The 19,951-nt window shown below is 35.6% G+C and overlaps 3 protein-coding genes across 4 annotated transcripts; all 3 read right to left on the bottom strand.

Moving 5' to 3' along the window:
• Positions 1 to 1,198: 1,198 nt before the first annotated feature.
• Positions 1,199 to 5,092, bottom strand: LOC142624709 (RAN GTPase-activating protein 2). Of its 2 annotated transcripts, none has more exons than XM_075798425.1 (2): positions 4,847 to 5,092; positions 1,199 to 3,172 (listed from the first exon to the last, which is right to left on the bottom strand). In XM_075798425.1, the coding sequence occupies exon 2, from the start codon at positions 3,133 to 3,135 to the stop codon at positions 1,534 to 1,536; it is 1,602 nt and encodes a 533-aa protein (XP_075654540.1). In that variant the 5' UTR covers positions 3,136 to 3,172; positions 4,847 to 5,092; the 3' UTR covers positions 1,199 to 1,533. The 2 variants fall into 2 exon arrangements, with proteins under 2 accessions (XP_075654540.1, XP_075654539.1); XM_075798424.1 differs by having other exon boundaries at positions 1,199 to 3,159; positions 4,847 to 5,091.
• A 7,331-nt stretch (positions 5,093 to 12,423) lies between these two features.
• LOC142624601 (small ribosomal subunit protein uS9) lies at positions 12,424 to 13,149 on the bottom strand. The gene has a single exon (XM_075798248.1). The coding sequence runs from the start codon at positions 13,072 to 13,074 to the stop codon at positions 12,637 to 12,639; it is 438 nt and encodes a 145-aa protein (XP_075654363.1). The 5' UTR covers positions 13,075 to 13,149; the 3' UTR covers positions 12,424 to 12,636.
• Positions 13,150 to 17,193: 4,044 nt separating this feature from the next.
• On the bottom strand, positions 17,194 to 18,461 carry LOC142623856 (2-hydroxyisoflavanone dehydratase-like). The gene has a single exon (XM_075797329.1). It carries the CDS (start codon positions 18,380 to 18,382, stop codon positions 17,414 to 17,416), a length of 969 nt encoding a protein of 322 aa, XP_075653444.1. The 5' UTR covers positions 18,383 to 18,461; the 3' UTR covers positions 17,194 to 17,413.
• Between the last annotated feature and the right edge of the window lie 1,490 nt (positions 18,462 to 19,951).

Genomic DNA, 19,951 nt, shown 5'->3' with positions numbered 1-19,951 from the left:
TTTTTTTCTTAGCATTATATATTAATATGAGAATGTTTTAGAGGGAAAGATGAAAATCTCTTCTAAGATATGGCAGGCATTTCGTTAGCCCCATTAGGGACAACAAAAATTCCACATCTCGCTTGACTTGACTTGCTCTAAAGAGACGGACCAATCTCGCATGTTCAACCCTGAGTTTGTATTTATACTTTTATTCAATATTTGTTTAACTTGTGTGTATATATAACTTAATTTATCATTTATATTATATTTATAATATATTTTCTGTTACGTATTCTATAATATTTTCAAGAACAATCAAAACGCTTGCTTTCTCTTTTTAACACTTTCATGAACATCTTTCATTTTCTCTTTTATCTATATTATATTAACTAGTTGTAGATGTGTAGTACGCAGGAATATTTGACGATTTTTTTTTTTTTGCAAGTTTTTTCCCCTTCTTTTTCTCTTTCAGACATTAAATTATTATATAAGACGAAATATTTTGTAAATGATATAATGTGTTAGAATTTGTTTTTAGCACTCCTTACAAATAGTTCATCCTCTATATGTCTCAAATGACTTAAAGAAAAAGCAGATATAAGTAATCTATCACTTACATTAGAAATAAAAATACAAGACTTTAATAACACAAGAAAATTATAATTTTATCAAAAACTTACCAATAATTGTTAACAAAACTTCTCTTTTTACAAAAATCTCTCATCCCAAAGTATTACAAAAAAAAAACCAAACTAAACTGAAATGCTATATTAATGTGACTTAACAAGAGCGTAATAACAATAAAATAAATTCAACTTTTAGATGTGCATGTCAAAACCAGGATGACAAATAAAAACTTCCCAAGTTGTCCAATCCCAACCTACTCCACACAAGTATACACTTTACCCTGCCTTGAAGAGGAGATAAGACGGAGACGGGAGCATCCTATTCCCATTAAATACATTCTCAGATTGTAATGCGTATGAAAGTTCCATTTTAATATAAAAGCAGTATAAGGAACGAAAAAATTCGAACAGTACCACTATGAGGGAAGAGTGGGGCATCTTCTCAAGTGAGCTCCACTTGGTATGATATGTGCACATTAGCAATCGTAAGTATAGCAAGCACAATTGAAGTACCCGAATTTTAGAACCTCATAATGCATATCACACCAGTAGAGCTGGATGTATTACAAAAACAATTAAAAGGTCCAAAAGAAGAGAAAAATGTCAGGCAACTTGACCGTCGAGAATTGATCACAACAGAAAAAATGGTCTTAGGCTACAATTAGAGCAAGATCCATTACAAGATATGCTATTGCATTAGATGACTAACCTATGCAGGTTTCCAAATAAGCAAATTTGATAAAGAAAAGATAGAATACCAATCATGGCATCTATCACCCTACTGAAAAATTGCCACAACCTGCTGATGCATACTATTAGATTCAACAGAACAGGCAAACCCAAAATGTCCTGTCCTACAATTATTAATGTTCCAATAGGCTACTAGTTCAGAAACCAAAAGAAAACACCTTCCATAGGTGAACCTCTAATCCTCTTGGTTAACTTCCAGGTTCTTCAATTTTGATTCAAGTTCATCCTCATTACCTTCACCCTCACCTGATTCTTCATCATCCTCCCTTCCTTCTGGATCATTCTCATCCAATGGCCCAAGCATGTCAGGACATTTCATGAATACATTCTGGATCTCATCAATGCCTTCATCAGAGATGAAATTCCCATTGATATTCAGCAACTTAAACTCGGGCTTCTGAACCACAACCTGAGCCAAAACCCGAGCCCCAGCCCTTCTTACTAGGTTGGCACTAAAATCAACTTCCTTTAATTGGGAATGACCTTCTAATGCCTTGCTGATCTGGATTGCACCTTCATCCTTAAGTTCATTCTCAGCCAGGTTCAACTTGGTGATTTGCTTTGCCGAAATACAAGCAGCAATCACGGGAGCAGCTTCAGCTGTTATGTCATTTCCCGCCATCTCCAAGACTTCAAGTGAAGGAGTTGTTTCCTTAAGAACATTCAGTATGGCAATTGAACCCTCGTCTTCCAAGTTCAGGTAGCTCAGGTAAACCTCAGATAAATCTGAATGCTTGGAAAGAGCTTTACTCAGAGCAAGACCACCTTCCACACCAAACATGTTGTCCCGCAGGTCAAGCTTCTTCAAATGGGTACAAGTTTCGAGTGCTTTCGATAATGCAACTCCCCCTTCAGAACCTATCCTTGTAGAGGAGCAACGGAAGTCCTCCAATAATGGAGAACGGTCTACAACCTCAGAGATAGCAAGTGCTCCCTCATCTCCTGTCATGTTATTATGAAATTGCAGGACTCTTAGCTTGTCGGTGGAGGGGATTAACTCAGAAACTGCTCGAGCAGCTTCCTCAGAGATGCCATCATTCATTAAATAGAGCTCCTCCAAGCAATCCTGTGAATGAAGGAGTGCCCCAAATGCCCTAACGCCCTTCTCACCCAAGGCATTGTTTGAGAGATTCAGAGACTTCAAAGCACTACCTTCCAGTGCAGCTGAGAATATATTCATGACTTCAAGAGCTTCTGCCTCTGGTCTTCCTGCGATGAAATCTGACAGGTCTACTTCTTTCAACTGATCCTTCAGGGAAACCAGAATGGGCTCAGCAACACGGGCTGCTCCTAAACCAAAACTTCTATTGCTGAAGCATATTTTAGTGTAAGAATTTCCTTTCTTTTTCAGTGGCTTTAGGAGTTCCTCAGCCTCCTCTGCCTCAATAAAGGCTCGTTGACCCTTTGATATATCAAAGAAAGTTTCCTGGCTTATACTCGCATATGTGGTGTCTGCCTTGCTTCTAGGGCCTCTTTTAAGAACTTCCAGGAGGAGCTTGCTACATTCCTTGGCATAAAGCTGAACTGCAGAACCACCATCACCATCTGGCTCCTTTTCATAGTTTTGGTTTGCAGTGGCAAAAGCCACATCCTCAATTCGTTTTGCATTCTCCTCAGCCTCTTCTTTACTGAGACAGCCATACTTCTGGGTAAAAATTGAGTTAGTGGCAAGATTGTTTGTCATCCGCACCACAAGCGTTTGCCTTGTATTTGGGCTAGGAGGCCATAGTTTAATTGAGAATTGCCTGCGTTCTGAGTTCAGTGTTGAGACGTCCATTGCAATAGAACCTAAAAATGCAAGCTGCAAACATGAACTAATCTCAAAAATTACTGAAATAAACATCAGAAGATCATATAGATGTATAAATGGATGTATAAAATTACACATATTAAACTGTTTAATTGATAGCAAATACGTAATATAAGGTACTCTCAAGGGATACAAGACACAAGCCAAGTCCTAATCTGCTAAAAGGACCTGTAGTCATCATCCAATAAAAAAGATAAGCTGTTAATCATCACTAAAAATAAATATTCCTAACATGCTACAGTCCAACCAAAATGTTGGCAAGAGGGAGTCAGAAAATATCCTCAACACAAGTAAAGTCTCAAACTCTCCATGATGCAAAAATGATCAACAATATGGAAGCTTAGACTAACAATGGTATGAGATCAGATATTCTCTACACAATCAAGGTTCTCAACAACAAAGAAAATGCACTACAAAGAAGTTCATAAAGGCCAAAATATCATGATGGACTCAACACAAAAATGACTATTATCAGCAAGAGAAAGAAACAGAAAATAGTTGAGCAATGAAAACATTATTACATTGTAGAAAAAAACTAGAGAACCGAATGATTGAAACTTAAAATTCTTCTAGTTCAAAGGGGAAAAAAGTTCATTTTCTTTCAATTGGAACAATGCAATTTTAGGTGAGGAGACATATATGGAAACAAACAACAAATTCATCTTAATTTAAATCTCCAAACAAAAATTAAAAATAGAAATCAGTAGGAAGAATGACTATTTTATTTATTTAAAATATTTAAAAAGACAAAAGAATTACAAGGAACTTCAGAAAAAGTCTACAGTTTCTCCAATGATTCTATATTCAAAGCATGTCAGTGCAACAACGATTTTCAAGCAAATAACAAAGGTAATAAGGAAAAGGATAAATCTACCACTAACTTTACTACAAAATTCTTACAAATTGATGAGATAATGAATGTGATTGGTGTCACTTCAACAACATAACAAATACATGTTTCGAATTACTTTTTTGTGATTGATAGCACATCAGTTGGTAAGGTTTATGTAGTGTACACACACACAGACTTGGTTTAAAGGATAGTAAACAAAGTGTTGTAATAAATTTGAGCTAAGACCAGCAACAAAATTCCCTCCACAAAAGTTTATAACTGAGAAAGACTTGAGTTCAGACAAAATGATTCCCAATTGCCAAGTTTTTCATTTCCAGACACAAGACTCCTTAATCCCACTAAAGTGAAACTCCTCTATTTATTGTCTACCCTCTCATTCCCACCTTGATTTCAAATTAAACATAAACATACATACATATATAGTTAAAATAAATACAAAGTAGTTTATACCAACTCATATGTGTGATTCTAAATACCCAGAAACGAGACTAGTCAAATTAATAATGAAAAAAAAAAAAAAAAGCTGATAAAAAAAAAACTAAGGAAAACAAGAACAGCCAGAAAGGCATACATTTAATGAAAGAATTTACAGTCCTTAGGCAACAAATAGTATTAAACATAACAGCTCCAAACATGAAACAACCATAAACCCACAAAAAACAACCATAAAAATACAAACTTTAAAACAAAATGTAACAGATCTGAGACAAAATGAGACCTTACCCACTTATAATAAAGTTGAAAAGAACATGAATTCAAACCCAGAAAGATTTTCAAGCAGACAGAAACCCTAGAATTCAAAACAAAGATAAAAGAAAAGGGTACCTTTTTTTAGTCCTTGGGAAAACTTTTTTTTGGGTTTGAGGGGAAAGTACTTGATGCTAAGTTTGGTTCAAAGGGTTGTCACTGAAACAGAGAGAAATTGAATATAATGAGAATGAAAGTGGTGAGAGTGTGGAGGGAAACTGAAAAGTGAAGGGAGCGTAGAATTGGGTTTTGGTTTTAGCTTTGGGAAATGGGTCGCATTCACGCCTCCACGAAGACAAAATCACTTTTTTAAAGAGGCTGTTTGGATGTCTGTCTGAACTGAGGGAAACTCTGTTTTTGGGTTTGCTTGGTTGATTAGGTTTTTTTACCTCAACAAGAATGGGCCAAAAAAAGTGTATTTTTGACATTCATTTAGGGGAAATGCTAAAAAGATTTACATTGACTTGTCTTGTTGTTGATATATATGGATCATATTCATTACTATATTTGTTGTTAATATTATCTAGTAAAATTTGTGGTATTTTAAAACATTTTTTATATATATAAAAAAAGAGAAATGTTAACAAGAACTGTGCAGCAATTGTTAAGATTTTTCAAATTGGGTCTTACTTAATAAAAATAACAAAAAATTATTAAATGAATTGCCAAAAAAGATTAAAAAAAAAACTATCAAAAAGCTGAAAAATTAAAATAAATGCAATAAAAAGTTGCAAAAGATTGTTGTTAATGGGCACCTTACGGTGCCCGTTAACACAACCCATAAAAAAATACATTGTTGAAACTTGAAAGTCTAAAAAGTTATAAAATTTTGAAAAAAAATCTAATTTTAATTAATATATATTTTTAATAATTTAATAATTATAACAATATAGAGGGGAGATTTAAATCTTAAATATCTTCGTTGGAAACATTAAATAGACATATACCAATTAAGTTACAAAACTCTTAATTTAATTCTAAAAAAATTTAAAAAAAAAATAAGAAGTTGACAATTGTGTGGAATCCTTCTAACTAGGGTGTTGAAGAGATGGTCACAACTCACAAGATGACAATAGATTTAAAGTGGGGGGTGTAAAACAAACTCACCCTAATCCAATCTAACCTAGTGCATGTATTGGAGATTATTTTTTTTGGAAGCTTGGGTTGAATTAAGTTGACAAAACTTTTTACACAAGTAAAACAACCCAACTCATACTATTAATAGTCTTTAAAAATACATGAATTTTAAATTCATTAATTTTATTTTATTTTTTGGGAATAAAGTTTAAATTTGTTAGTTTGGTATTTTGAAATTTAATTTTGATGAAATTGATATATGGCACTCAATTGTAAATTGTAATCATGGATTAAATTATGGACTTAGATATATGAATAGAAACACAATTATTTATTTATTTATTTAGCTTGATGTCCTATAACTCGATCCCTATATTTGTTAAATTGGTTTTGAGAGCCACTATGACTTGGGTTGAATCGGAGAGTACTCAACCCAAAAATACCTCAAACTTAACCCAACTTGACTAGTGCACATCCTAAATCTGAAATGTAGTTCTTGAAGTGAATGCACAATTGGTAATTGCTCTTATTAGCTTGAAATCAAATATTAAATCTAAGAGCATCCACATCAGTATGTGGAAATTTTTTTTCCATTTTGCACATTTAAAACCTACTTTTTTCTATTTTACACATCTATTTTTACAAAACATCTACATCAGTTTGTCTATTATACACATTTATTCAAATAAAATATTCAATTTCTTTAACAGTGTCATCACTCTCACAAACCCAACACAATCCACACACGGTCATCTCTCACAGACCCAACACAACCCAAACAACCACATAGTCACCATCGAAACAATTGGAACCCACACAAGATCGACACCAGCAACCAATCAGAACAAACTGTGCAACAAGATTGACACCAACAACCAATTAGAACCCACAAACCCAAAGAACAACCCAACAGAAATAGTCCACCACAATAGAAAAATAACCAGCAACCAACAGATCGGCCATCGGCGATGGGAATAAACCAGAAAAAAACCCAACAACCAACAAATCGGCGATGGGGGAAAAAACTAGAAAAAAAAAACCCAGTAACCAATAGATCGACGATGGGGCTTGGGTCGGCAGCATGAGTTGGCGAGAGAGTTGATCTGAGAGAGTGATGAAATGAGAGAGAGTTGATCGGTGAGAGTGAGGTGAGTTAGAGGTAGAGAGAGGAGAGACGAAAAAGAATAAAAAAGTCATTTACACTGTAAAAAATAACCGTGCATATGTGCATGGTTACTGCTCATTTACACGTCCATTGTGTATATTTGCACATTTTTACAAAAACTGATGTGAATATTTTTTGGGTTAGAATGTGTAAAATTGGTACTTTTTTCTATTTTAGAAGATTATAGATGAACTGATGTGGTTGCTCTAACATTAACCCGTGTAGTACTCTTATTAATGATTGCAGGTTTCTTTGTCCATTAATTTTGGAGGCATTTTGGATTGACTATACCTATCCCAAAATATAGAAGCTGTGTTGTAACTTGTAACTCTACTTAAGGTTGATGCATGGATGTTTGTTATCCTAGAGTCTTTCATTCGTAATTTGATTTAATGAATCTTTTTTCACCACCAAAAAAAAGAAAAAAAAAACCATCATGGTTATTGGATTTATCAATCACTCTCTTCAGTGCAACTCAGTCTCTCTTGTGCTTGCTTGCTTGGCCAAAAAAAAAAAAAAAAAAAAAGACAAAATAACAGAGTTACAAATGCCAGAACCAAGCTTAATTTCTGTGAGAGTTATGCCTTTTATGGTTTTACTATTACCTGTAAAATGAGACTACCAACCACCACAACTGGTCATTATCACACAGCAGGGTCACAATCATCTTTTAACAGTGCACCAAAACTTTGGTATGGTATGTTCAGAGGTTTGGTAGCCTGCTCAGATGATGGACCCTCCACATCTATATCCAACTATCTACATAAAATATATGCCAAGCAAATTCTTATACTAAAAAAAATAATAAAAAAGCTGTGAAAGCGAGATTTACTCCCAAATAGCAGGTTTATTGAATCTCTGCATGTTATACCTAGTGAAAATCGAACAATTATAGAAGCAATTTGAAATACATATGGTTTCAGGTTCGAAGATTGGGACTTCATATTCTTCCATAAATGGTCTCATGTTGAAGAATGGTTATGCCATTTGTCGAAAGCCTATGAAAACGAGATATTTTGACAAAATGCATGATGCTAGAATACTATAAATTTATTACATTAATCTTACAAATTAATGTCACTAATTACCCAAAAAAACAATTCAAACCTACATTTGTTATATTGTTAAAATGGTAGTATAGTATCAAATCACATTATTGCCACATTAGTGTGGAAGTTTTTTATAGGAGAATTCTTGTTATGGAATAAATTCTTTTAGGACCACATAGGTAGAGGTAAGTCGTAATGTAAAAGAAATAGCCTTATCATTGTGCGGTCCCAGATAATGGATCCATTATATGCAACCACATTGCAGACTTGCTTTTAGTATTTTGTGCTCTGTGTTTGGCTGCACTTGAGAGAAATAAGGAAAAGAGGCGTGGCAAATAACTGGCCGTTTATGTGTGTTGTACCTTGTACGTAGAGAGAAAAGTTTGTGGAATATATTTTTACTGTGTTTGGTTTACAAATAATAACATGGAACTTAAAAAAAAATGCTAATAAATTAATAAACTCCAAATAATTAGCTTTTTGTTAACAAAAATACAATCATACTTTTAAAAAAAGAACCAAAAAAAAAAAGTATACATAGTGAATAAGTTGATTGAAAAAAGCCCATCCATGGACAAGATTTAACTCGTTCTTTTTTGTTGGACACAGGTAGTATTTGCTGAATTGACTTTTCTTAGACTCCAAGTTCTTTTTGAGGGAATTCAAACTTGAAACTTGCACTAACCAATAGGTGGTAACTATTAACCTAATTTCCAACCAACTCTACTCTACTCTCATTTTTTCCAAATTGGCCATAAGTCAACAATATACCACCGAAACGTAGGAGACCAGAGAAGCAGCAAACAGCAGAAGGAACATAGACATGTGTTTAGCGATAGTACAACATTAGTGCTATTAGATTGTTGGTGAAATTCTTGGCCCAAGGGGGACATTTTTACAATAGGCATTTAGGGCATCCACAGCTGAAAATTTCAATTTTATTCTATTTTACCATTTTAAAAAGTCACTTTATCATTATACCATATTATTTTACAATACTTCTAATATTCCAACTTTTATTTTCCTATTCTACTTATTAAAATAATATATTTACACAATAAAATATATTTATGTTTTTCTCTAATTTTTGTCTATCTTCCCCCCCCCCCCTCTCTCTCTCTCTCTCTCTCTCTTTCTCATCACCTCCATCACCACCGTGAAGACCCAAAACCCCAACACAGTTTATAAAAAAAAAAAAACCAACACAGAACCTAAAAAAACCTCATTGATCCGCCATCAACACAGTTTATCAAAAACCCACTGTTCCACCATCAACAACACACGCCAATCCACCTGACCCACCAAGCAAACCCGCCAAACTCAGCCCCAGACCCACCGTGCCGCCACAACCTACGGCCCACCACATTGATGCCACCATGATCCACCACTGAAACTCAGCTCCAAACTCACGGTCAAAACCGATTAGTAAACCCATCACCACCCACAACCAAATCCGATTTGCAAACCCACAACCACACTAATCTTGCCGCTACAATAATTACCAGATCCTTGATCACACCGATCTCGCCCAGAGAATCCTTCAAACCCACAACCACGCCAGAAACCCATGAGCAAACCCGCTTGGCCTCCACTGCCCAATCACCACCACCGCGCCTCCACCATGCCCACCACGCCACCATTGCCACCAAAATCCCATCGGAACAAAAACCCATATTAAAAAAAAAAAAAAAAACCCACGCTGTGACCCATGCCTACCAAAACGCAGAACCCAAACCTCGCCAACCAAGCACGACCCAAACCTTGCTGATCCACGCCGATCTAACCCCACCATCAACCGATCCCAACCCACCACCATGCCCAGATCAAACCACGAACCCAACCCAGCTTCGGTGCAAGCGTTGAACGAGAAAGAGAGATGTGAGATGAGAGAGAGCTCGGACCAAGAGAAAGAGGGTGACAGCGGCTTTGTGATTCAGAGAGAAAGAGCGAGACTTGATGATTCGAAGATAAAGAGAGAAGCTTAACAATGGCGAGAGAGAGAGGGGATAGAGAGAGCATAACCTGGTACTAGAGAGAGAGAGAGAGAGAGAGAGAGAGGCTAGAATAAATTAAAATATAGTATTATGTTTTGGCATAGTGCTACAGTACCATCTCAAAGGTGAGATGGTACTGTAGCACTATGCCAAAAAAATTTGGCCTATGTAAATTTTACAAGTCTAGTTGTTGGGTGTATTTTGGGCTTAAATGCCAAATAGGGCTTGCATTTAGCATATTGCAAGCCCACTGTGGATGCTCTTAGGTCCTACTCAATAAAGCATATGGGCTTCGAATCTCTCCCTTCTAGCGAGATAAAGTCAGGTGGAAGACAGATGTGCAACGAGCAACAATCATGCAATAACATAGGTTTTGACTCTGCATTGAATTGGTGGTTTCTGGTTAGAACTTACAAAGTTTATTTTCACCGTATGACAATAAGTAATAACATGAAAATTGCCAAATCCCAAGGGGTTTGGTCTAGTAATTTCCAAGTCCTCATAAAAATCATAAGGTCCCAGGTTTAAAACTCCTTGCCAACCCCTTCCACCCTATAATTGCGTGGTGCTTCTTGAACAAGAGGACTATTTACACCCAGAAGAATAGTCTATACAAAGTTGATCATCCATCAGCTAAACAGAAAGTACAACTAATTTAACGTAATGACATTGTTGAGAATTCATGCTGATGTAACTACCATACATATAAGCTTCTGCCTAGACAGAAATTGAACAAAGATTTCAGTAATCAAACACATGAAAACTTCATATTTTGAAGCATTGACACTACAAATAGTTTAAAAACACTGATTTTGAGGCATAGAGATCATCCTGCACGTGACATACACCTCTTCCTTTCTTTTTTATTGGAAAGTTGCTTACACATCCGATTAATCTTAAACTCACGACCTCACCCTCCACCTAGTACTAGCAAGGGGAGCAGAGATTCCAATTACATGCACCTTAAATTCAACAAGAGTCAACCTCTCCATAATTCCTATTTTTACTTTAGAGATGATTTGATCATCCAATGCAGGGATCACCGGACGCATTATTATGACCCTATGGCATGAACAAGCAACTACTAAACATGGTACAACAATAAGCTTACTAGGTATGGCTACCCAATACCCATGCCTCACATAAATTTAGATGGAAAACATAGCAACCATACATGATTTGAAAGGTAACTATGGTCACAATCATATCACATGTAAAACCTAGTTACCCATGATCTCACCATTCACCATCCATGGCTTTCTTTTGGGATAAGGCGTTACCATTTGTGCTAGAGCTCACTGGCAAAACATGCACAAATATGCAGCAGATAACTTCAAAACATGTCCTTCTCACAAATCAATATCATTTCTCATAAAGATGCCTAGCCAAGAATTTGATATTTCACAGTTAGATAACTAAAATACTATGATGAGCAATAAATCTAAAAAAATTTAATCATTATACTAAACAAACTAATTTCCCCAAGTAGATAGTAAAGTGTGGATACACCCAGCCTAGGCTGCCAAATCATTTGTGAAAAGCAAATAATTTATGAAACTAAAATGACTGGTTAAGGAGTAAAAAATTGTACTTTCAAGTCTCAACTCTCAACCACAAGAGTTTGCCAGATCCCATACAACATTATTACAACTAAATAGTTCTCCATCACCTCAAAGTCTCAAACGTTACAGAAAAAATACTTCTTCATTTTCACCAAGTTCAATTCTATAAAAAGGAAAACACCCAAGCCTTACCCAAAGTATCTAATCTCAACTTATAAACCTTAAAAAGATGATTATTTGCTAGCATCATCCAAGAAGAAATGAGGATATCTAGTCCTTAAAAAAGAATCTTAGTTCAATGACTATTGAATACATCATCTACTCTAATCCAGTGCCATAATTCTTATTTTGTAGCATCAAAATTGCACATTTGTAGTACTCATTTTCAAAACTATCTACCCAAAAGCAACCCCTCCTTGTTTAGAGTATCAAACTAGTGTATTGATAATTGGACTAAACATAAAGTAAGCAAATTACTAAAAACCGAAAAACCAAGCCCTACGACTAGAACCCCTCCCTCACCAGCTCCTAAGCCCCTAATCGGTGACTTTTCTTTCAATCCAATACCAAACACCTGAGGTCAACAAACTAAATTATCAAACCATTATTGCCATTCAGTTAATTCTACCGCCATTCCCGCTTTACCCCGGCACTACATTATGCACTAACAATTCACAGACAGCACAAAATTAACACAAAACTCCTCCATTCACATTTTCAATAAACACAGCTAATGATTTCACTAAGTAAACAAGTTAACATGGTTTTAAGCATATCAAAATTCGAAACAAACAAACATTAAAAAAATAAATAAAAAAAACAACTAATTCATCATAAATCAAAATTTTGCCAAATATGAAATCCACATCAAAATTTTAAATCCAGATTAATCTCCCTAAAACGACAAAACAAGAAACAAAACGACACAAGCAGTTCTAAAACGACATATAAAATAACCGATTTGAAGCTCGAGAATTCTCTCTCCCTCTCTCTTTCTCTCTCTCTCTCTGTGTCTCTGTCTCTAACGGTAGGATTTCTGGAACCTAGCCCTAGCGCCACGACCACCGAACTTCTTAGGCTCACAGCGTCTCGGATCGGCGACGAGCAAAGTCCGATCATATCCAACCAGAATGTCCTTGATCTCCTTCTTGCTCTGCTCGTCCACGTACTTCTGGTAGAAAGCGACGAGTGCCTTCGCGATGCTCTGGCGAATCGCGTAGATCTGAGAGGTGTGGCCTCCGCCTTTGACGCGGATCCTCATGTCGACGCTGGCGAAACGGTGCCGTCCGAGGAGGAGTATCGGCTCGTAGGCTTTGAACCGTAGGATCTCCGGCTCCACCAGCTCGATCGGGCAGCCGTTGATCTTGATCAGACCTCGGCCGCGCTTGCAGTAGGTTACGGCCACCGCGGTTTTCTTGCGGCCGAAGCATTGTACGGACTCCACTGCTGGCGCCGCCATGGCTTTGTGCTCTCTCTGTGTGTGCGTGTGTGTGGGAGAGAGTGGAGGCTAGGGTTTTGGAGGAGAAGGGAGCAATATATGAGAGACTGAGTATTTTTAGGGTTTGGGTTCAGGGTTTTTGGGGGCCAGATGGACGGCTGTGATTGGTTGTGGAATTTGGTGATTAGGTGGCTGGGATGCGCATCTATTTTCCGTGCTGTTGGAGTCGTTTCACGACACGTAGTCTTAAAAGGGTGAGAGATTTGATGCCACTATGCATTATTAATCCATTATCTTCTTTTTATTTTTTTTTATAAATATATTATTAATTTGTTATCAAAACTCTTTAAAAGTGTGAATTATTTAGTATTTTTTAGGAACATTATTTAGTATAAAAACATTATATTATCGGCCATTCTTTAAGGCAATGGAAAGGGTAGGATTGGAGGATGGATTGTTGTCCATCCCTATTATTGCTCCGCTCATGTCGGAGAAAACTACCTTATCTTATCTGCATCTCACGGGGTTCCGCTTAAACCTATTATAATTTTCTTTAAAGGAAAAAAAAAAGTAACTATTCTTTGGTAACTATTTTATATTTTTCATGAATATGGTATCATAACTTTCCTAAAATAGTTTATTAATAAATATTTTAAGAAAATCCATTAACTGGAATTTTTTTTTAAAATTTTAAAACATGTTATAATAATAAAAAAATTGTACTTCAAATTACAAATAAATTGATCATGGTCACATTAAATCAAATGAATTTTTATCAATGACCGAATAATAAAATTCAAAGTTGTGGGGGTAGAAGGGTTAGAATATGTTTTTGGGCCTTGGGCCTAATTCGAGGGTATTAATTTGTCCGATGAGAGTTCATTGGAAGTAACAGTATCGACCTTAAAAGCCCATAGGCAAACTGTGGCGAGAACAGCTGAGGGAAATAGTTCGAGGAGGGGTAACTCCTTGGCTAAGTGAAATGAAGGTCAAAAGGTACTGCATAGTTATAAGAGTGACATACTAAAAAGTCTTGTGGATGAAGAGGTATTTCCCAAAGGCATAGAGAGGAAGAACAAATGAGAAATATCTTATAGAACGCTGCTACCACCGCATTTAAGATTTTACACCTACCTCTCTGGCCGCATTAATGGAAAAATGACATCTGAACAGTGGGGATCAATCTTACAACTATTGTTTGAAGACTTCAAGAGGGCGGTGGATGGAACAAGTATCTTGGTCATGGATTTGACCCATACGTGGAAGATGGAGGGAAGAATGAGAATGATATAAAAGGAAAAGAAAGACATTTGAGTAGGGGGATCCAAAAAAAGAAAGGAAAAAAAGACTGTAACCATCACCCTAAATTGTAATCTATCTTTAGAACAAAGGAAAGCAATATAAATCGTTCTCGGCATACGTTCGATGAGACTTTCTGCTACGTAAACCTCTTGTTGCATGTGAATCGCGGATCTAGCTTATCATTTGCGTTATCCCATATCCATAAAACCTAGGTTTCAAGCCAATTCTCTATAATGTATTGGGCTTTTTGGGCCGGTTTCCTTCACACTGTTGGGTCCAAGTGAAAATTGTGACCTTACAAAAGTGTTTAATAAAACAATATCATACCACAAAAAAAAAATCTTAGGACTTGTTTGGTAGGAGGATTTTGTTTTTGTTTTCAAAACAACATGAAAAAAATTTAAAAAAAAAAAATTTTGGAGCCAATTTTCAGGTAATGATTTTTACATTTTCTATCTTCATTTTCTTCCCATTTTCTATCTTCTCACTTTTTCATCCTCCCCATTTTTTATCATCATTTTCTCCCAATTTCTATCCTCATTTTCAGATAATAATTGTAGGGCTAAGCACTAATTATCATTGTTGCCCATTCACACCTTCCAAAATGGTAGCCACTGAACCTTAAAAAAACCTATGAGCATTGCGCATATTATATGTTCTTTTTTTAATAGCTGAAATACATTGTTGTTACTTTAAAGTTTACTTACTTGATTCATATTAAAGAAAAAAAAATTTTACTCATTTTTAGTGTTTTTGGTCATCAAAGTTTCAAAGCACTAGTCTCTAGGCCAAAATGACCAAATACCACTATTTGAAAAAAATGTAGTATTTTACCATTATTTAAGAAATATTTAGCAATGATATGGAACTCGAGTTTTAAGAACTTGAGTTCCATGTAAGAAAGAACTCGAGTTCCATGTAAGAAAGACACCATTCCCAATTCCCAGATCCCATAGTACTCACATGGCCACATATTATTACCTTCAAAAAAATAAACAAACAAAAATCTCTTACCACTTATACATTACAGTAATGTACTTTGCATGCCTTTCTAACTCTTTTATCTAAGGTATTGGAAAGGAACACTATTCCAATGAACCTGATAGTGGTGTTGGACATGGGGTAGAGGGATGTAGCTTTCTATCTACATCAGCGTACTTTCTAAACCAAAATACAATAAATACCTAAGAACCACTTGGAAATTCTCTTTGTTTCTTCTTCTTCATTTGCATATTCGTTAGGTGCGAGGAGGACAATAATCGGAAGTCTTAAAAGAGTAAAGTTGGTCAACGTTGGTTTGCACATGCTAATAAAACTATGTAAACAAAAAATTTTAAGTCTGTGGAACTTTATTGGCAAGAATCTCGAGTTTATGAAACTTAAGTTCTAGGAAGGGTTGAGAGAAGGGGGAGGGGGCGTAAATGCCCCCTAACGCCCCAAAAATTCTCAAGTAATATTATTACTTTATGGAGTAAAAGGCTTATTTGCATACACAAGGACAATTAGCTTTTTTCCATACCAATTGTACTTGTACTGTGTATTAGTTCATCATAGAAAAATCATTTCACATTCGGGCCATTGCAACTCTTTTAAAAAAAAATAATGGATCCCACCTTATAAAAATATTATAATAAAATGAAACCACTAATACAACCTACTTCTCTACCATTATTTTTCAGAATAGAATTATGAAAAAATAAAAAAACAACTTTCACTCACTAGCCACTATAGCACCTTAAAAAAGTCAATGATCACAAAGTTTTCACAAATTTTTGTCACAATTGCTATATGCCAAAAAAACAATTTTTTGTCACAATTGATAAAAAAAGTTGTGAAATAATTTATGGTTTAGAACTCCTCATAGCGAGTTCAAATTTTCTGTCCCACTTTTCCTGCTCCACTCTATACTCCACCAATAAAAACTTGCCACGTGTTCACCTAATTAATTAAATACTATTATTAATTAATAACGGTAGCATTAATAAGTCAATAATGGTAGTATTTAATTAATTAGATGAACACGTGGCAAGTTTTTATTAGTGGAGTATAGAGTGGAGCAGAAAAAGTGGGACAGAAGATTTGGACTCCCTCATAGCACCTCTGTTTTTATAAAACAATTTTTTTTTTCTTTCTTTACCAGCATTTTTCAGTCTCAAACCCAAGTGTTTTTTACAAACCCAAATTTTAATTTTGTATGAAAATTACATTTGCATATAATTGTTTATTTATTTTATTATTAATATCAATTAATACTTTTCGGATTAATTTTACTCTCTTCTAAGCTTGCCCCCAACCTAAAATCCTGGTTCTGTCACTTCCAGGTGTCGTGGTCATTTTTTTTATATAAAATTTGAGTTTTAAAAACTTAAGTAATATGCCAAACTTGAGTTTGTGAAATTTAAGTTTCAAACAAGTGATAAATTATTAAATATTTTTCAAACAACAGGAAAACTTTGAAGAAATGACAAGCAAAATGACACACAAGTCATGAATGAAGAAAGCCACGCCTCACCTTAAATTTTTGACTTTTGTTCTTATTTATTTTGCACGTAAGACAACAAAAGGGCAACACTACAAAAATCACACGCACAATGATTAAGGAAAATTAAACCAGTCTTCTTCAGCAGGATTGCTTGAGCCAGCCAGCCAGCCATCCCATCAGGCAGACAATATCTGGTTGAGAAATTTTGAATTGTAGATCTTTAGGTTTTTCGGGTTCCAATGTGGGTTTAGATCTCATTCATGTGCAGGCAGAAACTTCTGAGTGGCACTATCTCACGTGAGAGTAAGAAAAAGATCAAAGAGGATCTGAGTATGTCAGATAGACAGACAACGTAATATTAGAATTCAGATCCTTTGAGAGAAACCAACTTTACTACAAACGATCTTTGACACAAAGATCAATCAAACCGCATAATTAAACTGAAACAACTAAAGGGAAAACTTGGAGAAAACCAAAGCATCAAGACTCATGAAGCATTCATAGATGCTTCAATATTACGGCTATTACAGTCCCAAACATATTCATTATAGCTAGTAATCTGATGATGGAACAGATTTACTTGAGAAAAGAAGCCAAGCGTTTGACCATAGCCTTAGCATTCTCAGCCTCAACATTGAGGAAATGGAAAGCATGATCTTCTCCCTTCACTTCAAACAATTCTACTTCCCCTTTCCACCCACTCTTCTTCACTTCATCACAATACCAAACACCTCTTTCCCTCAGCATATCCTTCTCAGCCACACACACAAGCAACTTATCACAAGCAAGTCCAGCCAAGCTTGGCGCACCAGGCCCCAATGGATTGATCAGTGTACTGTCAATGCCTCCAGTTGCCGAGGGATACACCAAGCTCCAAATTAAAGAAGTCAAGCTCTTCTCATGTCCTTCCTTAGACTCTGATCCAATTGGCTTTGAACCCCAAAAGTAAGGTTGAGAAAGAAAAGCACCAAAAATTTTAACACCACCTGGCAAGCTCTCAGTCCCAGCTCGCAGTGCTAAGTTATGTGCTGTATTGGCTCCAGAACTATCACCCCCTATATAAATTCTTTCGAAGTCACCATGATTGATTAGCCATGGTTCTTTACCGTTATCAGCTGAGTGAGAGGCAACCCATTGAAGTGCAGCCCAGCAGTCTTCGTAACAAGCTGGAAGAGGGTGCTCTGGTGCAAGTCTGTACTCGACTGAGATGGCTACAACATTGGCTTGGGAGACAATGCTGTTGAGGTAGCGATGGGAGAGGAGGGAGAAGGCTGATTCGACGCAGAAGGCGCCGCCATGGAAGTAGACCAAGATGGGGAACTTTTGGTTTTGGTTATGGGGAGTGAGTTTAGGGAGGTAGAGGCGGGCTGAGATTGAGGGGTTCTCTGAGATGGTAATGTCTTTGGATGAGACTCCGGTTTCTGGGTCTTGATCAGGTGATGGTGGGACAATTGGTGAACCAAACAAGCGTTCCACTGAGCCGTCAGTGTAGACCCGGATGAGGGGAAGAAGCTCAGTGGCTACTTCTTTGGTAGTGGAAGCCATTGAAGCCTTGAAGAGAGAGAGAGAGAGAGAGAGAGAGAGAGATAAAGAGAGAGATGGTACTGAATTTAGACAGTAAGAGTCAAGAGTTTGAGATGGAGTGGGTGGATGCAAATAAATAAGGGTAAAAATCAGTTCCTATCATACACCCTTTCACATGCACAAACTGCACATTGAAGTCACAGTTTCCATGATAAACACCATCCAATAAATAATGAGCAAAATGAGGTATGGTACGTAACGTGGCTGGGTGAAAATAATGAATGAGCTGCATTATCGGTTAGCAGATTGTTTTGGTAAAAAAAAAATTTTCATTAAAAAGCTAAACCGCCTAAAGACAAAGTTACAAAACGAGCATACAAGGGTATATAAAGCAATTAATGCTAGCTACCTTTTAAGCAATGCTACCTACTTATCGAGAAGGTATTACATACACCAGATGCATGTAGAAGTTTTTCCTACTCATCAGTTAGCAGTTGCACTTCATTAAAGGGCTATAAAGCAATTCTACTTATGAGTGTTACACAGTGATTATAAAAAAAAACTAAAATATGAGTGTTACACAGTACTTCGTGTTCGTTTCATCAATTTGCTATCATTTTTGGAGAAGTACATGACGGAAAATGGGATATTAGAGTACTTCAAACCGAATATGTATACTGCACATCATTTTAATATCACATCGTTTTAAGTCTAATCTATGTAAAAGGGTATATAATATCACATCATTTTAAATCTTATTTAATCAAATAATAAATATAATGATATTCACAAATTTACTTTTATTTTTCATCATCTTTCCATTTTGCAGTAATAAATTTACTTTTATCTAACTCATAGTCGAAAAAAAAAATGAGGGATTAATAAATTTTCATAATTTTTTTATAATTAGTGTATAATAAAATAAAATCATTCTTATAATAATTTATCATCTCAAATACAATTCATTTTTTTTAATAAAAAAATAGCTCTAAGCGTGTTGCGATGCTAGACATTGATAAGAAGCTTTGGGGCAATATATATAATTACAATTTTTCATATCAAATTATTGAATTTAATTATAAAAAAAAATTATCAATCAGCAATATATATAGATTAAAAGCTGTTAGGTTTGTTGGATAAATTCTTATGTCAAAAGTTTGATTTTAGAATTGTAATCTAATCAAATTTGGATGGTATCAATATAATTATATTAGGGTTAAGTTTAGGTTCAAAGCTATTAAAACATGATGAGGTTTTGGTTTGCTAAAAAATGGTAAGTTAATGATCTTTTGAACATTTTATCATCATAAATAATTTCTAAGTGAATCTTGTTTCATTAAGAAAGCAAACATCGGGTTGTAAATAATGGACACAAAGTTGACCTAATTGGATTTTAAGTGAGTGAAATATATATATATATATATATATATGACTGTTTGAAGTTGGTACTATAGGGATAAATGGCCCAACGGTATATATTGGGCCGTAGGCTGTGTCCGAAGACGCTTAGTGGTCCGAGGACAGACAAACGATAGGGAAGACGTGAGAGTCAGAACTTCATGAACAAACTATGATTGTAAAGGTTTGGAA

The sequence above is a fragment of the Castanea sativa genome, chromosome 2 (assembly GCF_040712315.1).
Source record: "Castanea sativa cultivar Marrone di Chiusa Pesio chromosome 2, ASM4071231v1".
Classification (NCBI taxonomy): domain Eukaryota; kingdom Viridiplantae; phylum Streptophyta; class Magnoliopsida; order Fagales; family Fagaceae; genus Castanea; species Castanea sativa.
The sequence above is the reverse complement of the archived record's forward strand: the minus strand, read 5'-3'. Positions and strand labels throughout refer to the sequence as shown.